The sequence below is a fragment of the Alosa alosa genome, chromosome 14 (assembly GCF_017589495.1).
Source record: "Alosa alosa isolate M-15738 ecotype Scorff River chromosome 14, AALO_Geno_1.1, whole genome shotgun sequence".
Taxonomy (NCBI): Eukaryota; Metazoa; Chordata; class Actinopteri; order Clupeiformes; family Clupeidae; genus Alosa; species Alosa alosa.
The window spans coordinates 26,214,059-26,235,031 of NC_063202.1; the positions used below are offsets into that span (position 1 = coordinate 26,214,059).

A 20,973-nucleotide genomic window follows, 5' to 3' on the forward strand; every position below is an offset into this window, starting at 1 on the left:
AATAAAGCAATTCTTGAAACATTACAATAATGTTATTATGGACATACTATTACTAGTACTAATATGTACTATTTGTGTTCATTCTGTTCCAATCCACAAAAGCATGTGATCTTCTTTCCAGGATTTGATGACTTGCAATCCCCTCAGGTGTGACAGGATGCCCATTCAAGGGCAAATGGTTGCGTCTGTGAGGAGGCTTGGGGTAAGGCGTTGCATTATGACACATCATGAGATGGGCTTGACTGAGCGCCACAGGATGGGAAAATGATGACACCCTCCGGCCATAGCCGCCGCCCTGCCAGTGTGCGGGTCTGGAGGAGGGCCAGCACTTATTGTTCCCGTTATTGAAAACATATAAAGCAAACAGCCACACCACCACACAGGGAGGGCTGTTTTCCTCCTTTTTTTTGCTCTGGTTCCTAAAGATAATTCATCACCACGTTCACGGTTACAAAGGCAAACAATGAGAGTGAGCGAGACAAAGAAAGAAAAAAATAAGAGTGAGGACAGTTAAATCTTTTTTGTAAACATGTTCGCTGAAACAGAAGCAGGCCAAAGGAGCAGTGGCGGCTGCAGAATGCATGATTAGGAGGAGGAGTTCAGGCCAGGATGGACGATGGGGAAGCGCTCACAGACCACCGCAGCTGTGAGGGTTTATTGGGAATCCTTAAATCTCAGTAGTCCTCTTGCAAATTTCACTTCATGCTGCTTGTCCACAGCTAGACCACAAGGCCTACTCTTTGTGCTTTTCTATTTCATTGTCTGGCCAAGATCATTTGTCTTCCTTTTGAATCCACAACCTTTCAGGACAAAGACCTTGAATGTGCTTTTGCTTTCCCTGGCTCTCTACTCCTCATGAATGTGTACACTGTGTGAACCAAAAATGTACAGACATCTCTTACATACCACCGGAGATTTATAATACCAGGCCAACATGAATCAATCTTACTAATTTGTTGTGTTACCAGGACATATTTACTGTATTCTGTTTTCTTGCAGGAATATTTTTTTTTATCTAACATGCTCTTGTAAACAGAAAGTAAATGCACATCTAATGCAATAGTGAGGATAATTGCAATTACATTTAGTTTCTGTCCAAAATATAAGCATTTTTATATGGTACAGTTGCTTGGAAGAGAATAATGGCAGCATAGTGGTTCTGACATTTTGTGTTGGTGTTCTGACTAGAATGCATTGACAGACCCCTATTTTGCTAAATAAGTTTATGCGTCTTTTTGACAGAGTAAAAAGAGTCATTCCTATTTGTCTGTTTTGACATTTCAAACATTTATGTATGGTCATTTTCTTTTGAATGGATAATAATAGATGTTGTTTTGCTACTCAAGGACCAACTCTTTAACAGCATGTTGCTGCAACCACATCCTCATCTCTGGTTAACTCATCATAGCAGTAAACACTGATGTAATCTGATGGCTCAGGCAGAGTTAAGGGAGGAGTGTTGACGCACTCGCAAAAACGTTTTGATGATGTGGCTTCCAGTGACCAGAAGCTTCTGTTCCTTATCTGCTTAGTGGGGCTACATGCCCACTAAGTGTTCCGTTGTCCCAGGAATCATCAACCAAAAAGTAACCAATGTTCTTCAGGAACTGTATCTGGAAAAGTTCAACTCTTCTTCCTGCACTTTAGTTCACAGTAGTACAGTAGTTCACAACATGATATCTCTTATCTAGTAAAACATAAAATTGTCCCAGCTCTTTGATTGATTGCTTGACAGATGGTTTGATTGGTTTGAACTTAGTTTGAACTGAATTTCATCCCACAAGTCTTCAACAATTCCAAGATGGTACTAGAGCTCAATGTAGAAAATTACTGGAAAGTTTGGATAATATGAGTATTCAAATAATTAAAATCCTCCTCCAAGTCATTCATAAACAATAAACACAATACATGTATTTTGTTGTAGAAAACAAACCCATAATATCATATAACATTCTATAAAAATACTGTATCTGAAAATATTAAAATATTGTTTGTTTCATTAGCTCCATTGGCAACATGATAGTGGCCATGACACTGTCTGAAGTCTACAGATTGTGCACAGGCCAGTCTGCTGTGCAGCCAATTGGCGTTTGGAGGTTTACCATGTAGCTACAGGAGGGGCCTCATGGAACGTGATTCCCATTAATCTGTAAGCATGACACAGACCCAGTGGATATGGCCCTGTTGGTTCCGGTTGCCATATGCATCACACAGGGGCAGAGAGATGCTATCAAGAGGTCATGGATGTGATCTTATCCAATACCATCTGATCAGCACTCAAAATCGCATAGACAAGGAATATACCTAAAGATTACTTTCATAATGTTGACTCATGGTCATGGCTCCATTCATTGGGTTGCGTATTTTTTTAGTTTTTCTGAAAAACAGAGGGAACATTCCATGCCTTACAGACACTCAATAGTCTTCAGCTTCACAAGGGCAAAATAAATCTTTTTCCTGTTACTTATTCTTGGTTTGTCTATAATGCATAGAATATAGCTTCCTGATGCCTCGGATGAAATCCAAATAGAAATAATTAAGGAAAAAAGAAATCACCTCATACAGTTATAATTACAATGGTATTTTCCTACATAGTGAATTTCCTGAATTATCATGCCATTCAAAATGCAGAGTTTTTATTCATAAATTTTGATTTTTCAGTGTCATAATTGGGCACCACACATGTCTGGACAGACCTTTATGGTATGCCAGTTAAGGAATTGATATTGAGGTGGCAGTAAGTATTGTATTGTGGTGTTTTTTTTCAGTCAATTATGAACCTAAATCCCCCCTTCATCTCTCACTATTTCTAATTAATGTTGAGGACAATCTCTGAGGAGGCAAGAGGAGAGTAGGAAAACAGAGATGCTTAATTTCCCTGATGCTGACTAATAGATCAACCTTGACCCTGAGTCTCAAATCGATATATATCGATATCAATAATTATATTCTCCTCTATTAAAAAAAATCTAGGATTTAAGTCACTTCACACTTTGTGATGTGCTGCCTTAATATGTCCATAAATAAATGCAAATAAAATGAAGAGTCTTAGGTGATGACGTTTCCCTTTCTAGCATCTTCTATTTTTGATCTCATACGCAAGTCTCAGAGACAGTAGGCTTTATGTGTATCCTCAGCTAAGGGGTTGCCATAGAAACCCTTGGCTTGTGGTCATCTGGGAGGATTTTCAAATTAGTAACACCAAAAGAACCCCTTCTCTCTTTAGAGCTGTCCTTGCCTCTGAGCTCAGGTCTATTATTGTGTTTGGCCTACTTCATGAGATTAAGATGGTGTCCAACCAAAATGCAAATGGAATACTTATCTTGCAGGCTTCATACATACCACTATCAGGGAATGGTGCTTCCATTACATTTGAGCACAATGTCAGTATCACCTTAGGTGGTTCGAATATCAACATGTAGCCTATAAATGTACAAGTTGTAAAACATGTACTAGTTTTGCATTTGGTGCATTCCTTGAGTATATTGTTAGCATTGTAACTTTGTGAAAATGGAAAGCACTGTCAAAGAATTTGTAGTGTTTTCATCTATTTTATTTAATCTGAATGTTTGATTACTATACCAGCCATCACTAACAACCAGAACATCTATCACTTCTATCCCATAAAATCCGTTTTCTGAATGTCAGGTGACGTGCTCCGACACCATGCTAATTCCCTATCAGAGCCGTCAGAGGTGTAATGTTGTCATTCTGACCAGACCTGCTATGATCACTTACCACCATCATATCACCACACCCATCCAAGTGGACACTGTCCCCATGGATCCATACTGCCTGACCTTCTGAAGGGTCATTTAATGGACTAAATTAGTACATTCATAGAACAGAACTGTTTTCTCCTTTGATTCATTTACAGTAAACACAATCTCATATTTTCTTTTTCTTTCAGATAGCATCAAGATATAGATGATTTCTAATTCACTCAGGACTCACCTCTGTGGATAATTGTTCCTGTGACACTGGGCCCTGACATTTACAAGGGTTTGTTACTGGGTGAGTCGTCAGTCTTCATGATTTAGGAAGAGCTCAAGAGCTCGTCTAATGGTGGGCATGGACAAAGGAGGCAGGCTAAGCTTCTGTCTTGACTCTTAGAGCATGTCTCCTCAGTTTATGCATTCTCTACCGATTCAGCAGATTGACGTTCATTGCCTGCAGCATTTGTGGAGCTGAGTTAATCATATATAGATAAGGGTTTCAGTGCGCAAAAGCATTTCCATTTATTAGGCAAGAGTGTTTTCCTTTACTCTCAGCCATAGTTAATGTTCCAGTCTAGCAGTCTGGACATTTTCCAGATGGGAGGGGGACTTCAGGAGGCTCTGTGATCCTTCTGCACTGACACTGAACTCCACTCTGCGGAGTTCATTTAGACGCTGTGGTGAGAGTACCACATGATAAACACATAGCTACATGTCCTTGTTAAATATTGTTCTTGTTTATTTATTTGAATTTAATCTGCATATCACTTTTACATAAAACGGTCCTAATCCCAGGATAGACAAGTAGAGATATTGTTTTCTAATATTTTCTCCAAAATATTATGCATAGCACTGTGTTATTAGAAAGAAATATTTGCACCAACTAGGGGCATTTCTTATGTTTGACAACAATTAAGGTAGTGTAATGAAACCCTAAAAACCCATTCTATTTCTATCAGATAAAGAATTGGCTCAGCAGTGCCCTCCAAGTAAACAAGTATATTAAGCTAAGAATAGCCATGAAACCCTATTACCCTAAAACTAAATTCTGTAGAAATTACACAACACTGCCATATAAAGTTAAAACTTCTTAAATTAAAAAATTCTTGTTACACCAACATTTAAGCCAAGTAAATATTATTTTGGTATATTTTGGAATGTTTAAATGTATATTCATGAAATAATCAGTTTGATTGTTGGGAACGGATAAAGAAGACTTGTTAACTGTCTTTTTTCCATTGGATGAAATGTGCTGCTCAAAGCAGTCACCGCTGAATTAACTGAATAATAAAATCACAAAGAATAGATCTTTGATCAAGGCCATTTGCTTGCTGGAACAGTGGGGAATGTTTTCGGTAATCACCATTTCCCCTCCTACTTCCTCAACGGATTCTTTGTTTTCCTGTGTTCAACAGAGCAAATATGGTTTAATAATATCTTTCCCCTACATGCTCTTTAACCACCTGCTCATGTTGCACTGCAAATCAGGCTTTTATGAAGCTGCTCAGTGCCTGTAAGCTGTATGGATGTGAATTAGTGTTTTGGTCAAGCCAAATGCTATTTTGTTCTTTTGCTATTAAAGTATTACACAGGCTACTCTACTTTATGCTATTAGTTGATGTTGATTGTGCTTGTCTTGATTGCAGCCATGGTAGGTCTGACATCAGTCGTCCAAACAAATGTAGGCTACACAGTATTTTCAGACTGAATAATTTCCAATTCACACCACAAACAGTAAAAGCTGCTCGATAAATTAGTCATAGATTTGAGGACGTATATCTTCAAAGATATGCAACCTAACTCAGTCTTTTTCTCATCCTGTGGAGCAGGTCCATTAGAGGAGGAGCTTATCTGTCATCCTGAAGGCAGTTTATCAGTGCCATTGAGGCTGAGTTGATCCTGAGACTGCAGTCCTGAAGCTGAGCTTTCATCAGGGCCAGGAAAGCAATCATGGTATTCATGGCAGCACATGTGAATGTCCACTTAGGAATGGAGTGGAGAGAGAGTGACCTTTAATGGCATCTGAGATGGGAGTATAATGCATTTGATCATGGGTCGACCTTGGCTATCACCACATAACAACTGGTGATTTGAATATGTTGCTTATGGGTTAATCTAATGGGAATAAGTGTGTGTATGTGTGTGCCTCTGTGGGCACATCTGCATCATCACAGTATGTGTATGTATGTATGTATGTATGTATGTATGTATGTATGTATGTATGGGCGCATATGTGTTGTACAAGCTAGATTTTTACAGCAGTGAGAGTCTCATCATGGAAGTACACATTAGCCTATTTTTCTACGAGAAGCACATAATCTTACCAAAACCGTTCATGTGGACAGCATTCCTCCATGGTCACTGGTAATGGCAAATGCATAGTGCTTAACTTTAATTTGAAAGTGCTCCTGTATGAATTATGTATGAATGCAGCATTAGACTCTACGGAGTAACATGAAGTAATTGCCCTGACCTCCCACCGTCCCACTTTTGCCTAAACCCTAACTCGCTGCCTGGGGGGATGTGCGTGTTTATGTGTGTTGGGGAGGGAGAGGCTCGACTGCCTACTCCCAGCCCTTCTCTCAGCACCTCTGGCATGCCACAGTTGGCCAACATGGCCATGAAAAATACATGATTGTCAGAGTGTTGTTGCGTGTACCAGAGGAATCATCCTGTTGGGTGCTATTTGTGAAGCGGCTCAGTGTGGTGTTGATTCATGTTGTGCTGTGATAGTGGTTTTGACATTCCCTCAGAGTCGCTCTGCCTCCACACAGCCTGGTACTGTAGGTGCTGCGTGCTTGTCTCGCTCTCGCTGTCCATCGTTTGAAAAAGCCTAATACCAGATGGATCGTTTGCCCCCTTATTCAAAATAAAACGCTTAACTGATGGGATAAAACTATTTCACGGCTGGAAATCAGAATGCTCATGAAGTCACAACATCTGAATGCAGAAATTCCCGTAGGTTACAAGCGGATACAAGTAATTAATGCATGGCATGAACATATCCCATCCAAAATAAAATCCATATTTGGAGTTTTTTGGAGTTTGGTTTGTGAAATCAGTTAACATTACCATACGTGACTATCATCTCAAATACTCCCTTTTGCACAAAGACATTTGATAGCATGGAGAAAAGATTCTCGAGTGATAATATTCCTTCAGTTATGTTGTGTGGTTAAAAAGCCACCTGGGTAATCCATAACATAACATGGCTGTTGTTTATTGCTGAATCAATGAAAAGTTATGACGAAAACTCATGTAACGCTGGAACACTAGATAGAAAAGAACTGTGTGAGATGTGCTCGATCAATATGCTCCTTATCATCAGTGCTGGGTATTTATAAACATATTTCATTGCAATGGGACTGGGAGATTTTCCAGCTGTAGCTGAGCGGGCAAAGGCGGAAAATATTGATAGGAACAGTAACCTTGGTTGTGCCAGGCAGCAGAAGAAGTTCCTCCCCTTGGGTTGTTAAAAAAGGACTTGGTCCATCACAGGGCGCCCAGGCCCGGGTGGAGAGAGAGGTGAGGACCCCCTGCAGCAAGGCTGATAGGATAAATGGAAGTGCTTTAATAGCGGCCGTAATCCAGCCTCTCACATGCCCAGCGTGAGCTCTCACAGGCTCCAGGCTGGGCAGCACTAACACCTGACGACTGACTCTCCGTCCACTCTTTCATTCTGCTGACCCTATTAACTCTGGAGATAACAGCGCACTGTGGGACTTTCTGTCACTCACTGAGCAGTCGAAGGGTGAACTTCAGCCTTGAAGGAGCTTCCTCAACTATTCCATTCCAATCAACATCACATTACCTCCTCTAGTCTTTAACTGTCTACGTCTTGATGAACCTTCATAGATTTGATATTAGTGACCTTACACATCACAGAGAAAGTAATTCTGCCATTTTGGCCTATTGCAGAATTGTACTACTTATAAAAGGCCCTTGACCAGGTTATATTTTTATACAGTTTTGTCAATGTAACACTTTATCAGCTCACAACAGTTGAATTATCATTTGACAGACAGCTTTGAAGTGTTTATTAAGCACTGAGTTGAATTTGAATGTGTATTGAGCTTTATCATTATCATTATCTGTCAATATTATTATTTTAAAATCAATTTCACTGACAGACATTTTCATTTCAAATGTCTGACAGTGAAATGGAATGTTCATAGCCTGTTTGTTGATCTAAACCTTTAGCCCCAGATAGAAAACCAAAAAAATTGCTCTTTCATCAGAATATTTAAATCTACAGCAGAGAAGGTTGTATGATATAATGTATAGCTAGGAATCCAGTCAGAGATAGTCATACTGTATTAAAAGACTGTTTTCATCCAATAAATATGTCTGTTTAGACATCTATCTTATTATTGTGTGTGTGTGCGTGCGTGTGTGTGTGTGTGGTTATCCTTTTGAAATTTTCTTGCTACACAAGGTGAAGTGTGTGTTATTGGTAGCATGTTATTGGTTTCTAGAACATGGCAGCCCCTTTGTAAAAACATTGTTTGGGATTATAATTGGTTTCCCATCCCGACATGCTTGGGCATCCCCTGTCTCCTACACACATTCACACACACACTCTCTTATTTCAAATGTTTGTTCTGCTGGACGGGTGCCACAGCGTGTGCATGTGTTTATATTGGAGCTCTTTGGCACAGATGTCCTCTGCCTGGCACTTGGCATCTGTAAACAGGGTCATGATGAATTTAAAGCATGAGGCTTGTCCTGCTGTCTGTCCACGGAGACAGGGGTCACTGAAGCAGGGCGCAGACCAGTCTCTCATTACAAGAAGAAAAGATGAACTGTCACTTAAGCAGTTTTCTCAAGATGATTTAAGCTTACCAACAAAAAATGAATACGATATGAATACTCAAGCGGATATGAATACTTATATGCTACATTTACAAGTAGACTCAAAGCTGGTGCATGTGTTCACTATTGGACATCCCAGACAGCACGGAACAGACTGTGATTTGCCATACTCTGTTGCCTATTGCAGTATGCTTGTTCATGGCTCCTCATTAAAACTGGCAAGCATCATAAATGCCATGGAGGGACGTGAGGGGAGAACGTTGGTCTGTGATTTAAGTCCCATTCTGAAGGGGTACTGAGCTCCCCAGAGACGAGCCACATCCTCAACCCCTCCCTCAAAGGTTATGGAATAAATATGCCTCACCATGTTATTTTCCCAAGCCTACTTTAATGATTGACCTGTAAAAATGTCAAATGGATTTTATGACGCTCTGAATTAATTGTCTCCTCCTAATGTCATGGTTCAGCCCGAGTACAGGCCTCTAGAAACAGCAGTATCAAAACTTCACAATCAATTTTTCCAATTTTCTGTCTTTACACATACAGCCATGAAACCAGTGCACCATTGCCCTGTCAGCTTGCTAGTCTTAACACAGTGGAGTGTTCACAACAAATGGGAATTCATAGCAAATGACTCCAGTGTCATGCAAAGGTCACCACACATTTCTGCAAAGTGCATTTGTTATTATCTATGTTAAATCTAATTTTCTAACACTTTAGATTTATGAGGTAGTTTCAAAATGGTGTTCTTGTTGTATGATCGAGTAAAACAAGGTTTGATGGCATCCTTGAACTGACTTTTTCTTTGTATAACACACATTCTCAAAATAACAGTCTGAAGACATTCTCTTTGTTGTCCTGAGAAAAAAGGCTGAAGCCATTTAAGAGAGAAAAAAACTGATAACAGAGAAAGTGTTGTTTTCCTGTGCCTTATGTTTGATGATTTAAGGAAAGGCAACTGGGTTTAATTAAACATGCAACAGGGATAAGACCACAATAACAGCAATGTCAGATGAAAATGACTGTGGATTACACATGAGCACCTATGAATTCCCTAACACATAAAATAGTTATGAAAATTGTATTGAAAGACAATGCAAATACAAGGCAAACAGCACAATACTGATTTAGCAGTACAACTGGTTAATGGAGCATTTAATCAAAAACACATTTGAAATATCAGCTCACAGAATGAGTTATACTTTCTCCTCACAGGTCTTCTGATTAATAAACAATTGGAACCATACAGCATTTTATACAACCAGCTTTATAGGGAAAACGTTTGGATAAATCTTTCAACCTGCTTGGGAAATGTGCAAAACAGTTTTCATCAGCTCTCTTTAACATTATCTTCATCATCTAAAGGATTCTGATAGAAAATAGCTATATCCACAGCTTAAAAAGACAGATGAAACCTGTGAATATCACTCATAGAGAAAAGTGTGTGCTTATAACTAAAATGTTGGATAAATTGAACCCCCTTATCTCATCAGGCTGCTTGTGTGATGATTGAGAGAGATTTAAATCATGCCACCAAAGGGTGTTGTTCTGAGTAGTGGTGACTCTCCCCAGTAGCTCTCCCCATCACATAGAATTCCAGTTTGGAACAAAGTCTAAGCTGTGGACTGGAAGGGCATAAATGGGACCTGTATGCACTGGCATTCATACTGTTAATTACAACCTAAATCATGTTCTTTCAGATGAACAAGGACTGATTAGTTCCATAAGTTTACTGACAGGGCCACATAGAAATGTAGAGTTGGAAAATTATTATAAAACGATAATGAAAATTCCGAGAGGCCAAAGTTTGCCTTGGTAATCATCTGACGTACCAGGCCATTTAAGCTAATGTAAATTAGTTTGAACATACCTATGTGGTGAGAATAAACTCTATTCATTATATTAACTTCATTGAGGAAGAAGAAAATCGGAGACTTATGGGATGTAAAGTTGTTATTTATTCAAAATATTGCAAAAAATAGAATGCAAAAGAATTGCATAAGAATTGCTCATAAATTGATGGAGAGCTGCAGCATTAGTCCTGTGCTTTGCCACACCATCCAAAACAGCGGATCCAAAACCGCTGAAACCAAGCAAACATTCCATCATGAGGTCACATCATGACATGACACACAGAGACAAAAGAAGACAAAAAGACAAATAGCAGGCAACAGCACATTTCAATGCGATGGAGATGTATACAAACCTTCATGCGAGACCTGGATGCCGGGCCAGAGTCCTCTGAGAGGCAGTGCTCATCACCCTCCCCCATGTCCACAGGGGAGTGGCGACCACTCTCCTCATTCTCCACATGCAAAGGCATGGCCTCCTGCGCAGAAGTTAATGCTACACACTGGGCCTCAGAGACGTCCTGGAGATGAGCGGAGGATTCTGGTCTGGACATTTCCATCTCGCCGTCCTGAGCGGAGACTTGAGTCTCATTGTCCAGTGGCACCACTTGATGGGGCTGTTCTGAACCATGGTCAGGCTCACTGAGGTCCTCATGGGTTGAGTCATTACCCTGCCTCCTCAGTGTGGCCATCCAGGGAGGCTCTATCCAGCATGGGAACTGGATAGGCAGTGCCACACATAGTGCGTCACATAGCTGCCAAACGTCATAAAGGAACCAATATGAGCACCAGAGAAAACCCAAACGTTTGGCTCTACTGAAGCACACCTACCATTAGAGCTTCTTAGCATGACTCAGTCAGCGCGTAACACCTTAGTTTTCACCGAAAAGACTGAAATACTCACCTTCAGAAGTCTGGTCATAGCTGGGCATGGTCTAACTGAATGAGCTAAAAAGACCGTTGCGACAGCCTCCGCATATTTAAGGGCCTCAGCGAAGTGTCCTGCCCCGAGCAGTCTACAGCTGTAGAGGATCTTCATAGTCTATAGCACAAGATCCAGACAGTAAGCTCATCTAGCGTTAAAATAGCAAAATGACTGATGCACATATAGTAAAACATTGATTAAAAAGTTATCAAAGTCCATAGGTGTCCCTGTGCACAAACCTTCAGTTGAACAGGTGCAGGTCAGGCAGGTAAGTATAATCCAAGAGTGAAAGATCAAGAATCACCGCACACTGATTACTATTAACTTAATTTCTATTTTTATTTTTAAAATAAAAATTAAGTTAATAGTGATCAGTGTGCGGTGATTCTTGATCTTTCACTCATTGATATATTTGTGCATTAACTTTGACTGCAAAAAGGCTACAAGTATACCTGGAAACGTAAACATTGATTCCCTGTGTTGAAAGACAAAAGGTACTCATATGCCTCAGTCCGTTGTATTGCAGCATCACATGCAAACTCCTTCAATGGCATGCTACAGAAAGACAAGATGCAGATCTTGTGTTACTTAACTGAATGTTTCCTTAGTTAGACTTATGTCTGTTCCATGACTAACCTGAAATCCTGTCCAATCAGTGTCAGCTTAGAGTCCCGATGATAGTAACTAGGCTCTATGCGCATGGCCATATAACAGAAATGAGCAGACCACATGTGCCCATTCCTTGCTGGAAGACATTATGGTTTGATTCAATGATTATTGACCTCTGTGTCGTGTACCAGATGTATGGTCATCTGAGAAATAGTTATTCATTTCTTACCAAGAGTATCAGCCAGCATGTTGACCATCACATTCTGGAGTTGAGGGCAGATGGAATTGGCCAAGATGATGGCCAGATGGGGGCACCACTCTCTCCAGCTCATGTCCCCACATTTCTGGAAGGGAGTTGCCATGATGGAGACAATGACATAACATTCATATTAATCATGCTGCAAAGACACAGTGAACAAATCAGCACACACTCCTTTGTGTGCATGTACACACTCAAAGAGCTGAAATATACTCACAGAAACAACTCCTGGAATTTGTCTTAGAAAGACATGGTAGTATGTCTTCATTGGGTCAGAATCATCCAGACTGCTGATGAACCTAAAAAAACAATAGCACTGATCACTGTTTCAAGTCTTACAGAGTCAAATGAGAATAGTTGTCACTGTCTTGACTGTCTATAATTCATGAAACCATCCTTACCTAGTTATGGATGGGACACATGATGCTTTCCTAAAAAAGCTGTCCAGTATCAATGCATGCTCCCAGTATTCATTTTTAATGGCAAGGTTTAGAGCTTCCTACAACACAATATCATCAAGTTTAATATTAGTCATACATAGATGTTCAGTCAGACTCCATATCGCTGCATTTCATATCTGACGTGTGTTTGTATCATCTAGAATCTAGATCTTGCCTCTTTCTTGTTCAGAATGAGCAATTCCACAAGGTCTTGACCATGACTATCTGGAGCTCTAGTTCCATGCAGTTGCTGCAGCAGTTGGATGGCCAGGTCCTTGCCAGACACCATCTGGAAAAGAGAACAGTCTGTCATCAAATATGTAAAGCTCCTGAGATAATTTTTTTTACATTTTCCATAATGATACTATGGAAGTATAAAGGGCAGGCCATGATTCTATCTCTGTTGTATCAATATCTGCCTGACGCTTGACGCTACATAAAAGCATCCCAGCTCAAGCAACCAATGCTTTACTTCAGTCACACTTACGCCATTCTTTCTCCACATCATAGCCAGCATACGCCAGACCATGTCAACTCCTGCTTTGTCTTCAATGGATTCATCATTGATACACCGCTGCCACTCAGTCAGAATGTAGTGGTATACTGCTCTATGATCCGTCACACCTCTGCAATCATTAGACCATATGTTAAAGTAGTTTCCAAACATTACAATGAGGCTTAAGTAAAAATGTACAACTTGGCTATTCTTTACTCTCCAGATCTCACCTCACAAGTGGCCCAGGAAATATTACTTTTCCATTAAGAGAATCCATCTTCAAAGCCAGCTAAAATGTTGGAGAATGTAATAATTACTGAGTGTGAATATTTTTAGGTAACATAATAGGTATATGAATACAGAATTCTGAAGAGTGTGATTCTTTCTGTACTCAGCACTGATAGCACTATCGGCCCTTACCAAGTCTCTCTGTATCACATCTTCTTCATCAGACTGACTGTCTGAGTCGCAATCCAGATAATCAAGCTAAAGGATCACAAACCACATTTAAAATCTCTGATCATATCTATAATAGTAACACAGCCAAATGGAACTTTCCACACTACAGGATACAACTATCAAAAGGGAATATAATAATAACAAAAATGTGCTTTTTCACCAAATTGTTGAAAAATACATTTGGCCATATGCTAGCAACCAAAGGGTGTTTCAGTTAAGGAAAACTTCAACGTTTCTCTGTTTCCTACAATCAAAGCATTGAAATAGTGTAGCAGATAACTTTATATGTAAAGGTAGATTTAATTGTGACCAGGATTTGGTCCAATAGCCAAAATGTGCAAGTTTTCTGTTACCTTGGGGGTTACAGAGGCAACCTGCGCAAAGAAAGCTTCATATCTCCCAAAGTAGAAATCCCACCAGGCGGCATGAGATCTGCCAATCATAAAAGTGCAGCTTTCAATGTCTTGCACCAAACACATATTTTTTAATAGCCTATATATTTATATTTCTGAATAGTCTGTATTGTAAATCTGCATACCCTGCATTGGCTCTCTCAAGCCTTGCTTGACAGATTGGCTTTTTTGCCTCAGTCTCACCCAGGGCATCTACTTGATGCTGTTAAGAGAAAATAGCTCAGTACTTTAAAGTGGCCCTGTGTCTCCAAACTGAAATGCTGAATGAACTTCACATTCATATTCACAGTTGATATACAAAAGTTTTTTTTTTTTACCAAATTACACAATATAACATTATGGTGATACCTCATGAATCCGGGCCTCACTAGGAACATCTACCAGTTTTTTGACCTGCAGGTGAAGTTCAGGTGAGAGGAGGGCTCCACAAACAGCCTTCGGTTTACGAATATTTCCCTCATCCGACATTTTCACAGACATCTCTGAGGCCAAGCTCACTGTCTCGGAAGTCATGGCGAGGACAGCCAGCAGACTGTAACTTTCCTTTACTCGGGTAGGCTATGCGCTTACAAGTCCGACAAGAAAGATTATTCTGAATGCAGACTGTCGAAAAACGTGCCTCTCTGTCTAAACTCAGGATCGATTTTGAGCACGTTCATGTGCACACACACACAGCTAATGAAATTTAAACATCACAATGGAAAATGTCAAGTAAGTAGCCTACTGCGTCACAATGTTCTGGGTGGAATGATTGTCTTTTTTTTATAGCGATTGTAGCCAAAGATTCTAGAGCGGAGCTCGGGTCTAGAATCTTTGATTGTAGCCACGGAGAAGGCTCTCTGACAGAGGCAAAGCACTCTGGAAACTTTGGTTCTTGCAGGGCCGAGACTAACTTAAAACAAAGACGGTTGATGAAAGACGATTCATAACATAAATGTATGCCTTATAGAGAATGTAAGTCCTATATTGACAGTGAGGTATAGAACACAATAAATTAAGATAAGTTGCTCATTTTCAGCACTTTGAACAGCGACGATGTCCAGCAACAAGCTTGTAGGACAGCTGGTCTATGAGCCATTGATGAAAATAAACAATTCCTTTGTCAGTAAGACAGAGGTAGTCTAGCCTACGCATCAGAATTAACAGGAAGCTGGTTATGTTCCATGATAAGTGCTCTGAACTTGCTAAATAGGCCTAAACATTTTTGTTGTTGTTGTAATTCTAGCTTAGTTAGGTTGCCATTACACAAACGTTTAGGGAAGCTATCACTACATTTCTCTGAAGTCAGCACATTTTCCATTTCAAAATTCCATACTTTTTCCATACTCAAATTTTCAAACTTCTAGGTAGATTTTTCTGACCATATTCTAGATATTGTCAATGGAGCGTTCTACTAGCATTGTGAAGATCTGTATAATAATGTTTATTATTAACTTGTTAGCCCTCAGAAAACACTTGCCCATTGTTGGATACTTTTCGTTGGGGGGGCTGTGTTGGAAGGTGCACTCACATTTTTAGTTCTCTAGATACAGCATAGCCTACATGTGTTGGAGACTAGTGCACTGCTGACAGAGGCCTCAGAAATCACCGAATTATTTGTTTGTAATAACAGTTTATCAGATAATGCAGTATCCATGTCTTGGTAACTTTTACAAAATCCAAAAAGTCTACCAGTGTTTTAGCCGAAAAAAAAGCAGAGCTACGCAAACATACCAGTGCACAATGGTATAGGGCACGTGCATAGAACAGGGGTTCTCGATTTGGTTTTGTTACCAGGGTCCCCTTGTGAGGACCCCCATTCAATTGTATCTTGATGATGTGGACTGACAGTTAAGCTACACAACAGTAGGAATGGTTCATGATGACCTGAGTGAAGTGATTAGTACTGTAGATGTAATAGTCTGGAAACATAAATATTTCTCCATACCCTTGTTTCTTTTTTCCATACTTATCTAGACCTGGAAATTACTCAAATCAAATTCCATACTTTTCCAGGTTTTCCATACTGCGTAGGAACCCTGTGAAGTGCTCCAATGCCATCGGCTTTGGTCTACGGTAAATTAAACAATCGGCTACAAATTAATGAATAATTTGTTGATAGAACAGTCCAATTAGGCTGATCTAATTAGGACCACTTGATGGCAATATCCTGGTCTGCTTTTTGCCAGTCAGGCTCTGTACAGTAAAGGGGACAAAATTCAACAACAGGCTACAAAGTTGTTCTATGTTTATCCAGACAATTATGGTGGTGACATTTAGGATATTTGTGTCATTTAGGTAGCTCTCTACGTCAGGCTAAGCTCTCTACCTACTTTAAGTTGAAACTGTTTGCTGTCCATTGAGCATGCACCTATGCTTGTTTAATAGGCTTGAAGGCGCTCTAAGCGATGCTGGGTAATGTCACTTCTGTTGACGTTCAAACAAAACAGAAAGCTAGCTCGCTACTCCCTCCCCCTCCCTCCCGTGCACTCTCCTAAACGCGCATCTCTATGGTGATTTGCTGGAACAGTTTGCTTAGTTTTTTTGGGCAAAGTTTGCCCAAGTTGTTTTGTGGCTGTTTTTGGAACCTGGGTTGTCCACAGAGATTGCGTTTTTTTTTTACAGTGCATTCAGGACACAGGCAGCTAGCGGATGGTGAGGTGATGTTTTTCTGTAAGTGACAAAAAAAGTTTTAGCCTATAAAAGGGGCAGTCGTGGCCTATATGGTTAGGGCTTCGAGCTTGTAACCGGAGGGTTGCCGGTTCGATCCCTGACCAGTAGGAACGGCCGAAGTGCCCTTCAGCAAGGCACCTAACCCCTCACTGCTCCCCGAGCACCGCCATTAGTGTGTGCTTCACGTCACTGTGTGTTCACTCTGTGTTCTGTGTGTTTCACTAATTCACGGATGGGATAAATGCAGAGACCAAATTCCTTGTATACGCAAGTATACTTGGCCAAGAAACCTGATTTATTTATTAGATTTATTAAAACGCATGACATCACTTAGAGTACCTTAAGTGTTATTAAATTAACAATCCTTTGCCTTCAAAGTTTTTTGATAACCAAGATCAGTTTGCAAGAACTACATTTTATACATCCATTTATACATCCATTTAATCCATTGATAGATGGCATTTGCGCTCTCTTTCTCTTTCTCTCACTTACACACACACACACACACACACACACAACGGCAGCAGTGGTGCCAGCTGCCTGGATCTGGGTGATAAAGGGAAGGTCTTGAAGGTTCGGAAACCTGAGGTTGTCTGTGAACCCTGGGCAATAAAGACGGCGCATACTGAGGTAGCACATCTGGGCCCTGCTAGATTAGTGACAGGTGCTGACTGAAGAGTGAGAGACCCAGCCCCAGCCTGCACACTTACTGATGCTTAAAGCTGGAGAAACAGGCCATTTCACCCTTGGGAATCATTATATACAGCTCTGATGGCCATGGAATACATAGTTCACATAGTTCACAATATTCTTTTTGGCCAATATTTTCAAACCTGTGCGTGATCCTGTCCTGGAATTCCAATCATCGCCTTCTAAAATGTGTGGAGACTTGCAGTACCCTAATTTTCAGGCATTCCTTTCCCATTGATTTCTTCAGTCAGGTTTTGACACATCACAATTCTGAATGCTTGTCTTCGGCAGATGAAATGGAGGTGAAAAAAGCAAGGGAGAGGATATTTTTTGACTGTTTTTTTCTTCTTCTTCTTGTACCGCTGAGGGGATGCTGGAGGCATCCATTAGGCATGTCAAAAATGGCAGATAAAAAAGAAGACGAGAAGTGAGGGAGCGCACAGCAGTAGTAAATCTCTCAGACGTCAAACCTGTAATTTGAGAGACGGAAATTATTCAGTCATGCTTGCTCTCAGAAATCTTGCCCTCATCAAATTGCATCTGGGTTTGCTGAGCTCCAAACAGAAATTGGTTTCTGCCAACTGGAAGATAGTGTCACTGCAGGGGCTCATGTGTTTTGCTCACGTGATTCTTTGGGACTGGGGGAGAGACACAATAGCAAGTAATGCCCTGGTCAACAAACACTCTTGCATTGCACTTTGTGATTTACATTTTGTTTAAATTTGAACATTATTTTCTCTGGTACAGTATGAGCCCCATTATATATTGGCCCTAATATTGAAAGAAATTATGAGAACAATTGGGCTGTAAATGGCATTCAGACAATGTCCATGCCCAAAATGCTACCATTACACTCCATTAAAGTCCTATCTCCAAGTGCAACATTATGCCTCCATTTCCTATGAAATGAGCTTTCATGTTTTTATATTCTAGCCCTCTAGATTAATTATGATGTGTGTCCCTGTGCTATGTTGTTTCAGGCAGCTCTCTGTAACTATTAGCAACATGCTTTTGCTAGCTTGCTCGTACTTCATTCATTCATTCATCATTAAGCACCATCAAATTGGGTTTTGATGATGAAATGCATCTGCTCAATTGCATGAAAGACGTGGGGAATTCTATGGTCAAGCTTAAAATGGTCTATATTGTCAGTGGCACTGAAGCTCAGGACTTTAACAGCTGATCACTTATGACAAGGCAAAGTCTGTGTGAGCAGAGACCTTATCTCTCTTTTTCATCCCTTCCTTTTGGGTTTCTCTTTTCCATCCAGAAACTAATCAGAAGTGTTTATCAGTAGCTCTGGAAATAGCTTTCATCTCTGTCGCAGATACTGAGGGCCGATGACCTTTTGTTTAGGAAGGCTAAATGGGGGAATTTCACAGCTCACCGCTCTGGGGTAAGTGGTTGAGAAATGTGTTGCAGACGTTTAGTCTCGGCGATGCTCCGGGCAGATTATGCACAGAGAGGGCTTGTGGGTGTTAAAACACATTACCGAGACAAAACCTACATGGAATTTCATCAGCTATAGATGTATGGAGCTCACCAGTGTGTGGCTATCAGGACTTGTGGATACTATTTATTCTGACTCCAATCTTAGCACATGTTGACATTTCACTGGAATCCACTTGTGCTTACCACAAATCTGAAGAGGTTAGCGCAGTGTCCATGCCCATTAAAAAAAAACTTTTACGCACAATTACATTGTTTGAAGAAAATATTGTTTGAAGAAAACATGTTTTATTTGCGATTTCTACTACACTACCCCGCCCCACAAAGGAACACGGCACCATTTTATGAAATTGGTTTATTCACCATCTCCCCTAGTGTTAGATACAGTAAGTGAACAAAAACAGGCGAAGCACTGCTACTTGGGTGCAGAGATATCACACAACACATGGGTACCATTTTTCACTCGCCACAACACAGACAATCTCTGCGCCCAAGTAGCAATGCTTCGCCTGTGCTTCGCCCCAATATAGTCCCAAGTCAATGTATTACTTATCTAACTCTAGGGGAGACAGTGAATTTAAGTGTAAAAGCAGTGTCTTTGATAGTTGGAGATCTAGCTTGGGAATACCCATACGAACCTTTGGCAAGTTTGGGATTTAATGTGCTGGTCCGTCTGGCCAAGAGGCCATTGACGCCCTTTTCCAATGTTCGTAAAACCCAGCCATGCAATTACAATCGCTAAACAGGCATATTTTCTTTGGAATTGAGGAAACAGCTGCATTTTGAACCTTCGTTTACAAGACTGCTGCATTTCTGAAATGATTAATTTCTCTGCTAGTTACGCCCCTGCTGAAAGTCATAAGTCAATGAATCCTTTCCAGACCCACTCTCAATCTTAATTAAAGAAGGGTCTGGTGTCAATGAAGCTAGTGGAGATCACCATTGCTATGGAAATGTTTCTCTTCTGCCTCAACGCACGCTTGTCACTTATTTGAACCAGATGGTCGTCGCGGTAGTGAGGACCAATGAGTGGCCATCTGATAAAAACATTTTTTTCTCATCTTAAACATGTAATTTGCTCAATACAAACAATTGGAAGTTAGTCACCCTGTTGACTCAAATTCAAGAGAAAGCTTGAGGAAAAGTATCATTGGAAAAGGTATCATTCACAATGGTTGATGATTAGTTCCTTCACTGTGAAAATGAAAATGGACACAGTCTGGTACCTTTGCCTTATTAGCACGAAATCAAATGTTCTATGATCATGATTCACCATTTAGCTGGTTGGCCTGAGTCCAGGCATACAACTCCTTATTTACAGGTTTTTCGAAATGTCAATGAAAATGTCAAACAAATTAAATCGGAAATATACTTCCAGAACCGGACTGTTGAGCTCTCTTCAAGAGTCTCTGGCATAAGTGATGTCACACACTTGAATTTCCCCTGGGGATCAATAAAGTATCTATCTATCTATCTATCTATCTATCTATCTATCTACACTCTGCACTCTGTGTCTTTAGTTGAAATGGCCAGAGTAGCCCTCTGAATGTTCCTTATGAGTGAGAGTGTGACACTATGGAACCATCCTTCAAATTGGGGCTGTGCAGTTGAAATTGTCACTTGTTTATTCAAAGACAGTGTATGATTGGCATGCTCGGAGTGACAGTTTACGAACAAATTCTTTTTTGAATGTTGTTTCGAAGAGATGCATCCCAGGTGGAAGTTAACTTGCTGTTGAGGTCAATATCCATGAAATGTTTTTATGCAAACAAACCACATCCAAAGGTGGTTTCTAAGGTCTCTATATTGTTGATGTCAGATATGTTTTTAAACGTTATCTTTCGTATTTCACCTCCAAACACCTAGATACAGCTCTCACTTGCGTTATTTTCTGTAAGTGTGCACTGACTGAGTGCTGTGCTGTTAATGGGAAGGGGGAAGGGAGTGACTGGATGGGCAGGAGCCAATAGTTGCTTCTTTGAATGATATTTTCTGCATTGTTTATCCAACCAATGTCAAACTCTGCACTCTGCAAACACTGCACTCGATTGTGCCCTTAGCAAGACACATGCCATGTTTGAAGTCGGTCAGACAAACGGTTTGAGAGATATGCGAAGAACAGACAGACAGGTCTGATCAGACAAATCAGACAAAATCAAGGAAAAGGATTGCTGCGCCGTCTCAGATTTTGTTCAAAGTTTGT

The 20,973-nt window shown here is 40.4% G+C and overlaps 1 protein-coding gene across 2 annotated transcripts; it reads right to left on the minus strand.

The window, feature by feature from the left end:
• Window positions 1-10,477: 10,477 nt before the first annotated feature.
• LOC125307040 (protein transport protein Sec16B-like) lies at window positions 10,478-14,646 on the minus strand. Of its 2 annotated transcripts, none has more exons than XM_048262767.1 (15): window positions 14,436-14,646; window positions 14,105-14,181; window positions 13,920-13,998; window positions 13,528-13,593; window positions 13,338-13,396; window positions 13,099-13,237; window positions 12,787-12,900; window positions 12,573-12,670; window positions 12,389-12,470; window positions 12,142-12,256; window positions 11,940-12,048; window positions 11,756-11,858; window positions 11,283-11,420; window positions 10,735-11,133; window positions 10,478-10,611 (listed from the first exon to the last, which is right to left on the minus strand). In XM_048262767.1, the coding sequence occupies exons 1-15, from the start codon at window positions 14,490-14,492 to the stop codon at window positions 10,564-10,566; spliced, it is 1,683 nt and encodes a 560-aa protein (XP_048118724.1). In that variant the 5' UTR covers window positions 14,493-14,646; the 3' UTR covers window positions 10,478-10,563. The 2 variants fall into 2 exon arrangements, with proteins under 2 accessions (XP_048118724.1, XP_048118723.1); XM_048262766.1 differs by having other exon boundaries at window positions 14,328-14,646.
• Between the last annotated feature and the right edge of the window lie 6,327 nt (window positions 14,647-20,973).

Coding starts and splice junctions, on each gene's coding strand:
- LOC125307040 (XM_048262766.1), bottom strand. CDS start 14,492: ATGACTTCCGAGACAGTGAGCTTGGCCTCAGAGATGTCTGTGAAAATG. Junction 12,257..12,388: donor AAATTCCAGGAGTTGTTTCT/GTGAGTATATTT, acceptor ACTCCCTTCCAG/AAATGTGGGGACATGAGCTG. Junction 11,134..11,282: donor CTATGACCAGACTTCTGAAG/GTGAGTATTTCA, acceptor GACGTTTGGCAG/CTATGTGACGCACTATGTGT.